This window comes from Sinocyclocheilus anshuiensis, unplaced genomic scaffold, assembly GCF_001515605.1.
Source record: "Sinocyclocheilus anshuiensis isolate Anshui unplaced genomic scaffold, SAMN03320099.WGS_v1.1 scaffold4198, whole genome shotgun sequence".
Lineage (NCBI taxonomy): Eukaryota > Metazoa > Chordata > Actinopteri > Cypriniformes > Cyprinidae > Sinocyclocheilus > Sinocyclocheilus anshuiensis.
In genome coordinates, this window is record NW_015536743.1 from 13,884 (window position 1) to 32,072 (window position 18,189).

Sequence of the window (18,189 nt, forward strand, 5' to 3'; positions counted from 1 at the left end):
TGCTCCAAGGCTGGGCTCGCAGAGTGGCTTCATTCTGCACTTGCTTATAGCACGGCATGATAGGATGCGTTCCCCATAGCATGATTAACGCAATGGGAAACTGTTCGAAAGGGAACGCTCCGGTTACTTACATAACCTCGGTTCCCTGAGATAAGGGAATGAGTGTTGCGTAGGCTACTGTGCTATAAAGCTGCACGCGAGTCAACGACTGTTGCTTCAGTCGAAAGATTCTGATGAAGTGGCACTCAGAGCCGACTTATATAGCAGTCAGCTCCACCACTTGGGTTTGTGCAGCTACACGAACGTGAACAAATCAAGCTTCAGTATCAGAGTAAACAGGAGTTTCTCCATAGCGTGATTAACGCAATGCTCGTCCCCGTATCTCAGGGAACCAAGGTTTGTTAGTAACTGGAGCGTTTTCAAATGTTTGTAATGAAACAAGATAATTGTTGAAAGCTGCAAGCACATCATTATACTTTAATATCTGCAATTCACTTTCATTGTGAATAAATCATCTTGATGGTATAAACTTTACTACATTTGAGTGAAATAAGCTGAAATCAGTCAGCAGATGACTGCAGTTTTACTGATGTGATAGAAATTTCACCTCTCAATATATGAACATATGCCTGTTGAAAATCACAGGTCCAAATGCATGTTATATGTATGTGCTGCACATGATGCAAGACAACGTCAATGTGTGACATTTTTCATTTGAAAAAAGTGATTTAAGGAGTTTTCTCTCCTCAGATGTCAGCAGTGATTCACAATCACTCATCAGGAGGAATTATCCTACGAGAAGATGCTTTCTCAGAATTCTTCTGAACACAGACTGTTAGAGATGTACCACAACTCTTTTATTGAACTGAAATTGAACAACATTGCATCCACTTCTATTCGTGAAGTGATATGCTTGATTTACACACAATGGGAATGTAAAGAGTTTACATTACAGGTAATAGAGATTGAACATTTCAATGAACAAATTCAAGAAAGGATCAAAACATCTGCATGAATAGAGTTACAGGCAAAAAGAAAAGAAATAAACACTAAATCTACTGTAATTCAATAAACAGTGTGTTTGCACCATCTGAAGAACCCATCACCAATGACAATGTCAAGCTGCAGATTCCTCTGGAGACTCATGGGAAATGAGTATCAGTGGAGAGCGTGTGTGTGTGTGAGTTAAAGAGTGGACAGTCAATGTTATTCGGTCACTGACTAATGGCTACACAATATTTCAGCAGAGGAATCAAAGAATCTCCGTCAAAGAGAAAGCACACTCTGCTTAATAAAAAAAATCACATTAACCTTTATTGTGGGAACAGCAAAATCAAATGATTTAATCATGTAACATAACTGATATTTCTAGAAAAGCAGTCTACTGATGAGAGAAGCGGTGCTTCAGCGAGTGTTTATCTGACTGCTCCAGGAAACACAAATGATGAATCATGGGAACATAATGGTCAAATTTCAATGAGTTTCCACGTGCCGATCCTGTCCGTAGCAGTATAGAGAACCGGACGTGATTTTCTAGCTTTTGGTCCCTGGGAAGGTTCCTGTGCCTAAAATAATTAAGTGATCCATTCATGTTGGTCTTTGGGTAATTGAGTGCAGTTCAGCACTTGTTCAGCACATTTTCTTTCACTCGCTCCCTCATTCATTCCGTTTTATTTTTCTATGGTCAATGCTAACATTCATCTCAACACACTCTTAGTCTCTAGAGGTTCAGGTGACCATGCATTGGCCTCTTCACCTTATTTTAAAGGTTCTTCTTTCAAACATGGCTCCGTCCGTCCCTCACTCGTACTCAGCGATCAGCACCATCATTCCCACCCCGAACAGCAGAGCGAGGATCTCCAGCATTGACTGCCAGAAACTAGAGCGTCCCACCAGCAGCTCTGGAAGAACTGTGACGGTCGCGATGTAAACGAAGCCTCCGGCGGTGAACGGCAGGATCCAGGTGGTTGCCGCGGCACCCACCCCTTCAGCCAATAAGGAGCAGGCAGTTCCGGCTAACGCACCAATGGCGGTGAGAAGCTGAAGACACATGGCCTGACGAAAACAGCAGAATTAAGGGTAAAGTAAGAACAGTGCCGTTTAGCAAAATCAACACGAAACTATTTTCAACCAATTTCACATTGGCTAAAAACTAGCCCAGAACCATTGACTGACAAATCAGCTCTCTGGAGCTCTGTACCTTCCTCTTGGTGCAGCCTGACTGGACGAGAATGGCAAAGTCTCCAATCTCATGTGGGACTTCATGTAAGAGGATGGTGATGGTGGTAACAGTGCCAACCGCTGGACCAACCAGGAATGATGCGCCGATCGCAAGACCATCTGTGAAATTGTGGGTGAAATCAGCAGCCAGGTTCAGATAACCCGACACTTTAATATCTGCAGACACAGAGTTTTTCTGTCAGTAAGACAACAAGCGCTGACACACGCCAACACAACAACTCAAACACTGGAGCTTTTGGGCTTGGGTTTTTGTACCAGAACTCGTCTCGACTGTTTTCTTTGCAGGTTTCTTATCAGAGTCAACGTTTTTTTCTTTCCCTCCCTTCTTCTCTCTTTTCTTGTCATCATCCTCTTCATCGCTGTCTTTTGCCTTTGGAGCCGCTGAAAACATGGCAAGAAAGGGTTTTTTATTGTATTTGGAAGCCTGTCAACAATGTCCGGATCACTGCTCAAAAAAAAGAGAAGAGAGGAATTATATTTCAGTATTATTTAGCAGCAGCAGGATTGTTTGCAATGTGACATGATTTTCTGGTACATCACTGGGAACAGCTGCTTGGTCTATCTGCCATTCCTAATCATTGAGTGACAGAAGAAAAGATTTCATCAAAAATAACCGGCAATCCCCACCAAAACAGAGCTGTTCTGAATCTAGTCATATGTGCATTAGGAATATTTTTCAAGTGCTTTAAATGCAAATATACTCGGATTAATTTAAGACTCTTACCATGAGAGTGAGAGTGAGAGTGTCCTCCCTTCAAAAGACGAACAAATTTCTCAACCACCAGAAACACAACAATGCCACCCAGCACCCACAGCCCGACCAGCATCATGTGACCATGACCTGCACCTGCGACAGAAACAAAGCACTGACTGACACTTCAGAAAAAACAAAAGAGCATCTTCCAATAAATTTAAATCTTGCATTGCATTTGGCCAAATTATAACTTCGGTTAGAAAAACAGTATTTCAGTGACTGAACAACAGCCTACCGTGTGAGTGACCATGTGATTCGTCGCTGCCGTGTGACTGGTCATGATGAGAATGAGGTTCTGTGTTGAGATGAAATCAAGGGGTGAAGGTTTGGCTGGTTAGTAGAGCAGATTTCAGAATCAGAGTCTTCTGACAGCAGAACAATTCTTCATATGATAGACCACCTAGAATAAAATCTGCACTACCAATACTAGAAAAGGATTTATACACCTCATAAAACAATACACAATACAGTATGCTAATATATTTATAGAGTCCAGTATAGACTAAAGCAATAAGCCCCAAGAAGCCGTGGTTTACAGTGAATTTATAACAGCTAAGGGGCGTTGTTAGGCACGACGTGAAGTGGAGTCTAAAACCCCCTTAGCTGTTATAAATTCACCGTAAACCACAGCTTCACGGGGCTTATTGCTTTTATAAAATGGTTATTTATGGCATTATTTTAATGAGAAATGTCGAGAGCGCATTAATGTAGCGCGAAAGCACATGAATATAATGCGCGAGCACGAATCTCTCCGCTCGCATGTGGATTTCCTTTGCTCTCGCACAAAACCGGACGCGCGCGCTCAAATACACATAGATACAGAGACGCGCGCGCTCAGATACACATAGATACAGAGAGTGCGCGCACTTAAAACGTGTCTCTCCTCTCGCTCAAAGTGTGCGCGCTCAAACTGTGTCCTGTGCACTCGCAAATCTCTTTATGCTTATGCAGATATTAATTCATTTCACACCTGAATTAAACGTTGTCAAAAGTTATTATGCACTTTTAAAAAGTAGTCTCAAAACAGATTTGTTCAGGGCCTTTCCTTGACTTTTTAATTTTTTTTATTTGGATTTTTATTATTTATGATATTATCAATGTTAATGAAATGTAGCCTATATTAGAAATGGCTAGGAACTGGGTGCTTGGATGATTTGTACATATAACCTCTGTCTGTCCTGGTTGGTCTCGGAGCAATTTATCAATAACAACATATATTTATAAAAACAACATATTATAGTCTATGGCTCTAAAGACTTCATATAAAAGATCAATGTTATGTCATAATATGTCAGATACCTCAACTGAATTTTCTTTGAAATCTGATTGGTTGATAACTTTTGACAATGTTTAATTCAGGTGTGAAATGAATTAATATCTGCATGAGCATAGAGAGATTTGCGAGTGCACAGGACACAGTTTGAGCGCGCACACTTTGAGCGAGAGGAGAGAGACGTTTTAAGTGCACACACTCTCTCTGGGCGAGAGCAGCGTGTATCTGAGCGCGCGCGTCCAGTTTTGTGTGACAGCAAAGGAAATCCGCGTGCGAGCGGAGAGATTCGTGCAAGCGCATTATATTTGTGCTTTCGCGCTACAATAATGCGCTCTCGACATGTCATTAAAATAACGCCATAGTTATTCCATATACGTAGTAAGGTTTCACAAAATAAAACAGAGCAAATAAAGTGTAATGATATTAATAAAAACAGTATTCTTCCACCAAACAATGTAGTTTCTCAGAATCAGTTTTGGTTCCAACAAAGTGGTTGCCGACCAACACACAGAAGTAAACAAAGGTGTGTGTTTGTAGAGTAATTTACAACAGCTTCGAACGCGGCTCAGCCAATCAGAATCAAGCACCGGAACTCTCCGTTTTATAAAGCTACAGAAACTACAGATCTAAAGACAAGGCTATTCTGCTCAGTCTCGGGTAACCTCAGGGCTTCAGGGCTCGAGTCATGTGCCCTCCACAGTGTGCTCACTCACCCAGCGCGTGAGGGATGAGATGAAGGAACGCATCCCCAAGCAAACCTCCAGACGCGAAACTCAAGAGCACTTTTAGCAGGTTCTGGTGCTGGTCCGTGTTTGACTGCACCGGGATGAGGAAGAGGATGAGGAAGGGAGCAGCGCTGATGAGCAGAGTGGCTCCAATGGCCTACAAGCAGGAAAGAAAGAAAGAAAGCTCAGTGTCTTAAAGCCATGGTTTTCAGCTAGACCTCCACAGACCCCTGGAGGTTAAAGACGGCACTGCAGAGCATCTGTGGACTGGAAAAATATCTCGGAAATAAAAACATGTCATGTTTTTCAAAATGTTCTGAATATTATTCATGTATAAATGTGGTTCATGTGTTCTATAGCTTTAAATATATACATGCAAACATAACCTAATGCCAATTCTGATCAGGTTGATGTTATTTTGTTTGATTATTCCAATTTCAGACGGTCCAGCCGCACATCTGATTACATGAGTCATGTTTTTAGTATAACATTTTAGTGCAAGGAGAATACAACACAAGGACTTCTGTGAAGATTTTTGAGTGAGCAAATAATTCACTAATTCACTAAAACACTTAGCAAGTATACAGTAAAAAAAACATCTTTTGCATACTATTCGTTTATTGTTAATTCATAGTTAATAAACAGCAGCCTCTACATTAATAGGTTATGTACAAATAGTGAGAACGACATTCACAGTCACTAAGACATTTTTATTGTTTAATTAGCTCATATGTGTTAGATCATGTTTTAATCCCACTCATTAACCTAACTAATGTACTGAATTTAAACCAGCAGTGAAGGAGTTGTTAATGTTTATCAGGAGTAAATACTTCTTTAAAACTTGTAAATGTTTAAAAACGCTCTCTTTGTACATAGCCTATTAATGTACTAACAATTTGTGACTAGAATTTATAAACTACGATTTAACTAGTTTGCAAATGATTTATAAGTACTTTATGACTGTATCAAGTGTTAACATATTTTACAGAATTCACTGAATCTAAAAAGACTGACATATTGTGACAATCTCGTCCATCAGCGTGATTTACCTGCATCCAGAGCTCCACCATGTTCCGCTTCCCTGCTTTCACATCGCTTTTCAGTCGCTCTGCTGCGTGATCACCTTTGTGTGCATGACCGTGATCGTGTGCGTGATCGTGTACGTGATCGTGATCGTGTGCGTGATCGTGAGCATGACCGTGATCGTGTGCGTGATCGTGTACGTGATCGTGATCGTGTACGTGATCGTGTACGTGATCGTGATCGTGTGCGTGATCGTGTACGTGATCGTGATCGTGTGCGTGATCGTGTGCGTGATCGTGATTGTGTGCGTGATCGTGAGCATGTCCATGATCGTGTGCATGATCGTGAACATGACCGTGATCGTGTGCGTGATCGTGTGCGTGATCGTGAGCGTGATCGTGTGCGTGATCGTGAGCGTGATCGTGTGCGTGATCGTGAGCGTGATCGTGTGCGTGATCGTGAGCGTGATCGTGTGCGTGATCGTGAGCGTGATCGTGTGCGTGATCGTGAGCGTGATCGTGTGCGTGATCGTGAGCGTGACCGTGAGCGTGATCGTGTGCGTGATCGTGTGCGTGATCGTGAGCATGTCCATGATCGTGTGCATGATCGTGAACATGACCGTGATCGTGTGCGTGATCGTGAGCATGACCGTGATCGTGTGCGTGATCGTGATCGTGTGCGTGATCGTGATCATGTGTGTGATCGTGTGCGTGATCGTGAGCATGACCGTGATCGTGTCCGTGATCGTGATGCTCCTCTTCAGCGTGGGGCAGGTTAGCTTCAGCGCTCCATTTGCTGGCCCCATGGTGCATCTTGGCCGCTCCGTGCGAGTGTCCGTGGCAGCCGCCACCGTCGCCGTGCGAGTGTCCGTGATGATGGTGGGAGTGAGCGAGTGTCTGCTGACACACTGCCATCCCAACAGTGATCAGTAACAGTGATCTGATGAAGGTCCTCATTCCTCCTGCAAACACAAACACAACACTCTTGAGCTCACACAGCATCATCAGAGCCCTAATGAGTAACAGGTCCATGCACTTTATCTAGAAGCATGATAACACACTCTTCTGCCCGGACATGGTGGAACATGTAGGCTTTCAATTAACAGGAGCTCGTAAAAAGTGCATGCACAATAATATAAGAAACCAGAGAAATGTTCAAAATAGTTTCAGATTAAGTACAGGATTTCACGCAGTATGTCAGATTAAGTTTAACTCAAATAGCTTGAACTAGTAAAATAGGCAGTTTTGGAGGTCAGTTTGTAACAGACATTTTCATAGCTTTTATGAACGCACACGAGTCAATAACAATTCACGAATGAATGAATGTTCACACACAGACATCAGAACAACATCCGGCTGCAAAGCGGACATGACGACAGCAGAGAGGAAGCAATGAAATCCATTTCCGACAGGTCTGTGGTTACTGGACTCCGGTTATTAAGAGCAGTTCCCTCCCAAATAAGTATTGTGGAGTAAAGCCTAACGAGAAACAGTGTTTCATCTATCTGTTAAGTTTCTGTTACGTCGAAACGTAGGAAGCCTGGAAGATCAACCGAATCCAGCAATCTGAAATCAAGTCTGTGTCACAGTAGCCGAGCAAAAGAGATCAGGGTGATAACTGATGTGTTTAAAGGGATAAAAGCATCGGCTCCATTCAGTCATTAGAGCTAACGTCAGGTAAATCATCACTAGTCTGTGTTTGAGCAGGATTAAAGCTTCTCTGCAGCATCAACACACGAGCTAGAAAGTGAGCAGATCAGTGCAGTAAACACACGATCACTCTCACAAAGACCATCATGTAGATAACTTACCCGCTGCTGCTGGAGACGCCTCGCAGTCTGATAACCGCACACGACTCAACCGGTAACGGCAACAACTCCGATTTGGCTTATTTTGCGCAGTCGGTCAAATAAACACCAGCAGATGCTGCTGCTCACGCTCAAACCGACGTGGCATTTAGTCAACGCACTGAAATCCCGCGAGACTTCAGATCTGTGCGTTCAAAAAGACATTAAACAATGAAATAACGCGATATTACAGTCACACGTCAAGCCGGATGCGAATGCTGTAAATTAGTGCTTTTTAAAAGCTGTTTATCATTAGTATTATTTTAAAGCTATATTTTTTTCGTTGTACATTAGGATAGTGATGAAACAGAAAATGATGGATGACCTTTCAGGAAATTACTGCAATAAATGCATTGGGCGGCGAATGTTAAACTGTTTCCTATGAGTTATGAGTATATGAATGAAAGTTTCTGTCTCAGATTAAAAAACAAACAAACAGGACTTTATTTCTTGACATTTCGACTTTATATCGCACAATTATAGCTTCATGTCTCAAAATTGCTGCCTTATTTCTTAGAATTGCATTTTTATTTATTTTGCAACTTTATATCTCACATTTATGACTTTATTTCGCATAATTGTGACTTATGTTACAGTTTTTTTGGGGTTTTGTTTTTTACATTTGTGAATAAAATAAATAAAATGCATTGTAGTATTTTGGAAATGTGAAGTTGCAAGAGTCATTAATCAGTTCTTAAAAGAGTAGACCAACCTAACCTTTACTTAGCAGTTAATGTTCCTACGCTAATGTACGGAGTCCGGGAAGTCACCTGTAGGAGAAAAAAAAACAATCCGTGGCGATGGTTTTCAATCCGTCCCCTCAATTTATAACCCGTACTCACGAATTCTTAAACTGTTCCCTCGGTTTAACAAATCGTGCCCACGGATTAATAAACCGTACCCACGAATTTCCAATCCGTGCGCTCAGATTTTGTAAACCGTACCTTCGGTTTTTGAACCCGTAGCCACAGATTCATAATCCGCGCGCACACTTTCGCAATCCGTTCCCTCGGGTTTGTAAACTGTACTCACGGGTTCATGCAGTAAGCTCCTAGGTAGCCTACATGTTAACAAATCATATTGTATATTGTTTTATTGCATAATATTATGTGGAATAGGCATTCAGTTAGAGAGCAAAGGAATGACAACATAACCGGTACATTATTGGTTTTTATTGCTTTTTAAGTTCTTCTCTCGAAACTCTATCGTTTTATTTTTTAGAAAATTCAGGACATTTTCTATTCTTATTTTTAGCGTTTATTTTAGGCTATAACCCACAGGCGGAGGTGTTTTATCCTATCGGTGATTCATATAAAATAAACGCTAAAAAGAAGACTATTTTGTGAGTGCGGATCATGGTCTCATACTATGAAAAATAATGTTTAATAAACACAATACTACGCATCCCGCACCGTGGTTGAATCTGCCGGTGGGGGCGGGGCCACAAATCCACGAGTTTACAAACCCGAGGGAACGGATTGCGAAAGCGTGCGCGCGGATTATGAATCTGTGGCTACGGGTTCAAAAACCGAAGGTACGGTTTACAAAATCTGAGCACACGGATTGGAAATTCGTGGGTACGGTTTATTAATCCGTGGGCACGATTTGTTAAACCGAGGGAACAGTTTAAGAATTCGTGAGCACGGTTTATAAACTGAGGGGACGGATTGCAAAACCGTCGCCACGGATTGTTTTTTTTCTCCTACAGGTGACTTCCCGGACTCCGTACTAATGAGTTGCCCAGAGGAAAGAAATATAAAAAATTAGATCGATTTAACAAGTCAGATCACTTTCATATTTACAGCACTTTATACAATACAGATTGTTTTAAAGTAGTGTCACAATATTAAACAGGAAGGTAACAGAATCAATGATGCTAAATTGTGCTGTAAATAGCTGTAGCAAGACAATAGTGACATTATTCAGCTCCGGCCTGTTCAGTGTTGATTCAGTTCAGTTCAGTACCATTGTAGAAGTTGCAGAATTCATTCATTATGAACATATTTGATTCAGCTATAAAGCAGAAGACAATAATGTCAGTAATCAGCTCAATTCAGTTCAAGTTTTGTTCTCATCCGATTGTGTCGTTGTGCCGTAAAATCAATGGTATTACTGAATATTTACATTAAACTGAATTTATTGAATTTAACATCTCAAATGTTTCTCTTATTTACTACCATATAATATAAATGAATAATCAAACGATTCATGGATTAAGTCATAAGACATCATCGGTTCAACATAAAAGCTCCAAGGTTACTGTTCCTATTTCTGTAAACTGCTTTGGATGGATTAAATTGTGCACATTTTCAGTGGTCAGAAACCAAATGTGCATACTAATGGTACTTCTTTTTATTTTGCTCAACATGCTCCTTTTCCACTGTCATGGTTCCCGAGCGGGTTCCCGGCCTGGGTCTGTTCTCCAACTGTCCCATGCATTTCCACTGCAGAAAACATGACCCTTTCTGGGCCGGAAAGATCGGTTCGACTCCGGCACTAGAAACATGGACTGGTCTGGAACGGAAATGTTGATGCTGTCTATGGCAGTCTCACGCAGTAATGGAATAACATTGCACTGTATTGCTCTGTATGTGGAAATCACCCAGTGTGCAAGAGAACGCTTTCAGTCTCAATTCTGTGTGGAGAGTAGTGTGCATGTGTGCACTCATCTGCCTCCCATAGTCGCACGCTTCTCCTGACTTTTGTAATAATAAGTGACAGACACGTCCAATCAATCATCCTGGTGTCCAGTCTGGCTGTTATTTCAGAAAGATCTGCTCCTTCAAGTTCAGAGAGACGGGAGACGCCATTGTCCTGATGCTAATCAGAGAGCCAATTGAAAATCACCCCATTCGATTACAGCCATCTGCATACTGAGCATCTGCCCTGAAATGTGGCCAGCCGTCCCATCCCCCCCGACCTTCTGCGCAGCCCCGTGACCCTGCAGCCGCCCTTGGGCCGCTCACCCCTCTCCTCCTCACGGCTGAAGGCCGGCTCTCTCCGTGTGTTTGCTCATAATCACTTCTCACCCAGTGTCTGTGCAGCCTGTCCATCCGCGTGAAGCCGCAAACCGATCCAAGAAATGCTCTTTAGTTTAATCTGAACACTCCTGAACGTTCTCCTGCTCTTCAGCCCTAACTCTTTTCTCAGTCTTTGGCTCTGGTAGTATAGTGTCAAGGTTAAAGCACCATGGAAGAGATTGTGGCCATACTAGAGCAAGAGGCTCCACACTGATGAAGAACATTTAAAGAGCTTATAGATGTATAACTTACCAGTGGTGTAATGTAACGAAGTAATAATACTTCGTTACAGTATTTAAGTATTTTTTGGGAGTATCTGTACTTTACTTGAGTTTTTATATTTCAGCCAACTTTTACTTTTACTCCACTACATTTCACTAAAGCAATAAGTGACTTACATTTTAGACATAATATTTCTTGTTTTTGCTCAATTTTGCTAACGAAAATAGTTCCAAACAAAGATCACAGCACTGTTTTGCGTCTCTGAGCAACGGACGGTATTTACTTATTGAATGAATCAGCGTTTTGAACAAATCGGTTGAATAAATGATCCAGTAATTCACTCATTAACACAGTCAAATGCTTGGTTTCTGAATGAATCAGTCGTTTGAATGAATCTGTTGATTCTCAATGACTCACTCATTAACAGTCACTTGCTGTCACCTACTGCCGGTTTTAATTTCACATTTCGACTTTTTTTTCATGTTTTAAATAATTTCAGATATCAGTATTCAACGTTATGTTAAAAAAAAAAAACATTAGGACTTTTTACATTAGGCCATTTATGCATCTGTAACTGCAGTTTAAATGCATCCATGTCCCCTCTGAGATACATAAACTGTGTAAATACATCTAAATACTATTTCAGATGCAGATTCCAGAAATGTTTTCTTATGTTGGAATGAAAGACACTACCGGATGTATTTCAGATGCAGATTCCAGAAATGTTTTCTTATGTTGGAATGAAAGACACTAAGTACCGGATGAAGTGTTTCTTATTCTTACCCAAAAATCCAAAATGTAAGAAAGAGTTAAAACTAAACACAATCTTGCTACTCAAGCTCTGTATGAACATTTATTTATATATATTTATTTGCTTTTTTCCATTTTGCATTTACTTCTACTTTTACTTTCAATACTTAAGTACGTTTAAGATAAAAAAAAAAAATACTTTTCGTACTTAAGTAAAATAAATATCACATACTTTAAGACTGTTACTCAAGTAATATTCTAAACGGTGACTTCAACTTCTGCCAAAGTCATTTTCTGGTAAGATATCTGCACTTTTACTTGAGTATGGCTTTCAGGTACTTTATACACCACTGTAACTTACAAGACTGTGAGCAGCAGGTGGGATAGAAGTAACTTAATGTCTGAACTTGTGCAAGCTGCTTATTGGTCGGAACCAAAATGAAATGTGATATTTTGGTCTCTAGATAGAGCTGGGGTCTATGGGATTGTTTCATTATCACATGCCTTTTTATCATATGCCAGGTGAAAATCATTAGTCTAGCTGCTAAAAAAGTAATCCACATGATTTGAGCTATCATTCATGAACACACACAGTGCAGGAGAGTTATTATGACCAATAGTAATTTGAGTAAACGGCTAAATAAAAACAGCAGAATTTCTTTCTGTGAAGAGAGCGGTTACTGGTTTCATCAAAACAGCCATCAGTTTGATTTGATGTGTAATGATGTAATCAAAGTAATTAGCATAAAAAAAAGTTATGTTTATGGTCAATTATTTTTGTAGCTGTATCTCAGTAAGTACATTTACATGCAGAATTATAGCTGAATTACAGCAGGATAACTGAGTTCTCACAGACTTTATCTGTGTACATGACACAATGCAGAATCAAGTATTTGAAGGAGTAAACTCACCTCACACGTTCCTTTCAGAGCAAACACACAACCACAAGTCCAGTCGACATGCAGACATGCTGATAAAAATCCACAATAGCATTTCTATGACTTTACAAAACAGAAAAAAATACATATGGAGTCATGGGCTGATTATGTTGCTCAGAAGAGAGAAATATGTCAAATCTATATCAGTGTGTTATATCAGTGTGCGGACAATACGTTTGTATTTTTGCTATAGTTTGACTTTTTTTGTCCTGCATCTGAGCCCTGTGTGGGTTTGTGGGATGTGCGCAACTTTTTTACACTTTGGTTAAAGATGTCAAATCTGCCATCACTCCCTCTGCTGTTGTATTAGAAACACTCATACAGCAGCGCTAAACTGACTTTGAAACGACTGTTAATCGATTATATATGCTTTTGTTGAAGCCATCTGCCCACATTGGGGCAGTCGTGGCCTAATGGCTAGAGAGTCGGACTTGTAACTTGAAGGCTGTGGGTTCGAGTCTCAGGTCCGGCAGGGATTGTAGGTGGAGAGAATGAATAACCAGTGCTCACTTCCACCCTCAATACCACGACTGAGGTGAGACCCTTGAGCAATACTGCTCCGGGTGTGTGTGGACTTGGATGGGTTAAATGCAGAGCACAAATTCTGAGTATGGGTCACCATACTTGGCCACATGTCATTTCACTTTCACATTAATTTAACTTTAAATCCATTTAATGTTATATGTATTATATGCACCTGAAACAACATTGTGAACTTTTATAAAGATACAAATAGGACAGTAGCAGAACAGATGTTTGGCCATTTACTGTTAAATGCATCATTATGAAAGATCTTGCATGAAAGACTTCCTTTCAAGACTCACTTTCATGAAAGAGACTGGCAGATCAACTTGCTTTTAGTTTTCTCTCTCCAATAAGGGAACAATAATTGTTTAAGTAGTTGTACATTTAATTTAATAAAATGTGTATGAGCGTGTATGAGAATGATAACTGTGAGAGGATGATTGCAGGCCGTTTTATGGTGTAATAGAAGAAGAACCAATTGGACACAGCATCATTCTCTCTCTGCTCTGAAGACGCAATCGTTTTTTAATTTATCCATGGTTTTTATTCAATTATGTCATTCACGGTGTTTAATGGGATTTGATTTGGGGTTTGTAGTTCTTTCCCTCATTAAAAAAAATGTGTCTTTTTGTGTAATCTATGAATTACACACACTTCTGGAACCTCTGGAACCAAAGGCTGGTGAAAAAGGGGGTGACTACTAATGCACTTGGGATCCCCATATGTTCTAGAGGAAATCATCTGATTCCCATTAGCAAACTTTACCCAACCAGCATTTTTATATCTGAACTGTTCTAGAACATCCTAAGAACATAAATGGTTATGTAAGTATTTATTTTAACAGGAGTTTTCCATGCCTGTGTGAAATGCATTTTTTGGTATCCACATACAACTTCATTCACCTTGGACAACTATTCACTGTGGTTATGTAATTATGTTATATGATAGAACATATTGTTTCTATTAGTACAGTAACTTGATCAATGATTGCATTAAAGAGTTAATAGCATGTTTCATCAGACTAACAGTTAGCAGGTTGTTGTTAAGACAGTGATTTAAACCAGTGCTTCTCGACGCTGTTCCTGGAGCTCCAGACTCTCAGAAAAAAAAATGCCTTCAGGGGTGCAAGAGCTCATCATTAGGGCAAAATCCTCAAAGGGACACCTTTGTGCCTTCTTTACTCCTAAAGAGTGCATAATAGTACCATAAGAGTATATTACTGCCTTAAGGGTACATATTACAACTCTAAGGTACTGATATGCTTGATACGCTTGTTTTGTTTACTGTGTTGAGACGTGCTGAAGTTGCGTTTGGTCTCGTATTCTGTCGCATACCTTGTCAGTGTTGTGCACTTGCTTAGCCCTTTGTTGTGATAAACAGTAAAGTGTGTTCAGCTGAATTCAATTTCCGTTTTGTGAAACGGGTATAAAAAAGCTTAGTAGGGCAGCAGTCGCGGCAGCCGTTGTGTGAAGACCGAAGAGTGTAAAGACCATCGACTCTACCGTGCGACTCCAGCGGGCAGGGACACCGGCAAGGGATATAAGTATCGCTTTTGATTCATTCTCTTTTTTACTATTTGTTTCACTTCTGTTTTCAGTTTTTATAACCAAATCTTACTGTGTTTCCAGATCCCTACTATCACTAACACTCGCTAACCACACATCACACACTGTAGGCAGCGCAATCCTAACAACCTGCGCACTTTGCCTATGTCTGCTAATAGCAGTGTTGGGGAAAGTTTAATTATGTTACTTAGTTACTTTTTATGGAAAGTAATGCGTTACTTTCTTGTTATGAAAGTAATACTTTCTTGTATTACTCACTTGTTATGATGCGTAATCATAACAAGTGCTCAAAAAGTAACTTGCGTTACTTATTTGAAAAAGTAACTAAGATATTCTCTTGTAAATTAAAAAGTAATGCGTTACTTTACTAGTTACTTGAAAAAAGTAATCTGATTACGTAACTCGCGTTACTTGTAATGCGTTACCCCCAACACTGGCTAATACACTACTTTCTTTTTCTATTGGTATCTGGAATTGCCAGTCTACTGTAAACAAAGCAGATTTCATTACATCTATTACTAGTCATTCAAGACTAAACATCATGGCCCTGACAGAGACCTGGATCAAACCAGAGGACAATGCTACTCCTGCAGCACTCTCCAATAATTTCTCTTTTTCCCACTCCCCCCGTCTGACTGAAAGAGTTGGAGGTACTGGTCTGCTTATCTCTAATGATTGGAAATTTAATCCTTTACCATCTCTGAGTATCAACAGCTCCTTTGAATTACATTCAGCCACTATTACCCACCCTCTTAAAATCCATTTTATAGTTGTTTATCAACCCCCAGGACCACTAGGTAACTTCGTGGAAGAATTAGATGTGCTGCTCTCAACCTTTTTTACACACGACACTGCTCCACTGATCATGTGCTGGTTACTCCACTGCACACCTCGAATCACTTCCTCCTCACTCTTAACCTCAACATGGTTCCTGACACAACACATACCCCTCCACATGTCATCTTTCGACGTAACCTATGCTCACTCTCACCCTCCCGGCTATCTGCCATGGTTTCATCTTCGCTTCCTCCCCCTAAACAGTTAGCATCTCTTGATGCTAACAGTGCTGCTGATACTTTCTGCTCCACTCTTACGTCTTGTTTAGACACTGTCTGCCCCTTGTCTTCCAGGCCAGCTCGTACCACCTCTTCTGCCCCTTGGCTATCTGATGTTCTCCGCGAGCATCGTTCTAAGCTCAGAGCTGCAGAAAGGGTGTGGCGCAAATAAAAAAATACTACTGACCTTAATATGTATCAGTCACTCCTCTCTTCCTTCTCTGCTAATGTCTCCACTGCTAAAAGGACATACTATCATAACAAAATTAAATATTCGTCTAACTCTCGCATGCTCTATAAAACATTTTCCTCGCTCCTTTGTCCTCCTCCTCTCCCTCCTTCATCAACTCTAATGCTGCCTTCACATGTTATCAGAAATTTCCCTATTTCCCACTAATGAAGTCGTGATTACGAGCTTGTCGTATTCAAGTGCTTTAATGTCGGAAAGAATAAAATGTAGCATCCCATTGGTTGATTATCATAAACATTTACCGTGCTACACATGCAGTTTGCTGACAATTCTGGAATTTCGGTCAAATACATGCTTATTTCACTGCTTTTAAAACATACAATATGCTTCGAATGATCGTTCATATCTAGCCTACAACTTTAGCGATAAGACAAAGGGATGTAGTTGTTGTGAGAACAGCATTGACAGCAGCAATGGTTGTCCGGGGGGGACAGGACTCCCCCTATCTAAGGGTTGTCCCCCCTAAAAATATGATTAAAAACCAGGCTGTGCATTGTGAATAACAATGTTTTATACTTTAAATAATTGTGTAAGTAGTAAAACAACACAAATGGGGCAAAAATGCGTTTTAAGTTAAGAAACATTTTGTGTCTCCCCCTCCCTTTGCCTCACAGTGCTTTGGTCCAAATGCCTGCTTTCCTCTTTTACATCACCTACACACACACACACACACGAGTCCGGTGAGAGAGAACAAAGTCAATGGTTGTGGAACTCCAGTAAGTAAGGCTGTCAAGGCTATTTTATTCACTTAAACATCGGATGAAGTGATTATTTTCTCTTTAATACAGATGATGGGGGCTAAAATACATATTATTGAGGTCGCTTCAACCCGCGGACATGAAAAACAAACCGCAGCAACATTGTTAAAGTAGCTAAAGCTAAAGATAGTAATGTCTACAACGGACATGAGCGCTGTCACGGCGCGACCACAACAGCTTTAAGTTGTCTAATTTGGCACGGTCTCCCTGCTGCACTAATAGTAGTAAGGCTTTCCTCTGTGTATACATATCCTTACAAGTACAATTTTAGCTGTATTATTCGTGTCCCCTTCAAAAATTGCTCTTGAGAAATTTTATGTTTATTGTCCCCCCCTACTGTTAGACGAAATTTACGCCCCTGCTCACATCATTAACACGTCCTTTCACACTGGTGTTTTTCCCTTAGCATTTAGACAGGCTCGTATAACCCCACTACTTAAGAAACCCACCCTTAACCCATCTCTTTTAGAGAACTACAGACCGGTTTCCCTTCTTCCTTTCATTGCAAAAGCACGTGAACGAGCTGTGTTCAACAAACTCTCAAGTCTCTGCCTTTCTCACACAGAACAACCTCCTCGACAGAAACCAGTCTGGCTTCAGAAGTGGACATTCAACCGAGACTGCCTTGCTCTCAGTTGTTGAAGCCCTAAGACTGGTAAGAGCGGATTCCAAATCTTCAATACTTATCTTGCTAGATCTGTCTGTTGCTTTTGACACAGTTAACCACCAGATCCTCCTGTCAACCCTATTGGCAAAGGGCATCTCAGGAACCACACTCCAAGTGGTTTGAGTCTTATCTCTCAGATAGGTCCTTCAAGATATATAGTTGTGATTGATGATCAGCTGACTTTCTCAGACCACATTGCTAAATCTACCCGGTCCTGCAAATTTGCTTTAGCTGAAGATCAGGCCCTTTCTTTCTGAACATGCTTCACAACTCCTTGTTCAAGCTTTTGTTCTATCCAGGCTGGACTATTGCAATGCTGTCTTGGCAGGTCTTCCAGCCAGTTCTATCAAACCTTTACAATTAATCTAGAACGCGGCAGCAAGATTAATTTTTAATGAGCCGAAAAGAATGCACGTCACACCTCTGTTTATCAATTTGCACTGGCTTCCAATAGCTGCTCTCATAAAATTCTAGGCATTAAAGTTTGCCTACAAAACCACCACTGCCTCTGCACCTCTTTACCTAAATTCATTACTTCAGACTTATGTGCCCTCTAGAAGCTTGCATTCTGCAAGTG

The 18,189-nt window shown here is 40.7% G+C and overlaps 1 protein-coding gene across 1 annotated transcript; it reads right to left on the bottom strand.

Moving 5' to 3' along the window:
* Nucleotides 1-835: 835 nt before the first annotated feature.
* LOC107655463 (zinc transporter Slc39a7-like) lies at nt 836-8,000 on the bottom strand. The gene is made up of 9 exons (XM_016442956.1): nt 7,827-8,000; nt 6,720-6,977; nt 6,043-6,125; nt 4,982-5,150; nt 3,231-3,290; nt 2,966-3,088; nt 2,497-2,622; nt 2,201-2,397; nt 836-2,055 (listed from the first exon to the last, which is right to left on the bottom strand). The coding sequence occupies exons 2-9, from the start codon at nt 6,970-6,972 to the stop codon at nt 1,801-1,803; spliced, it is 1,266 nt and encodes a 421-aa protein (XP_016298442.1). The 5' UTR covers nt 6,973-6,977; nt 7,827-8,000; the 3' UTR covers nt 836-1,800.
* Between the last annotated feature and the right edge of the window lie 10,189 nt (nt 8,001-18,189).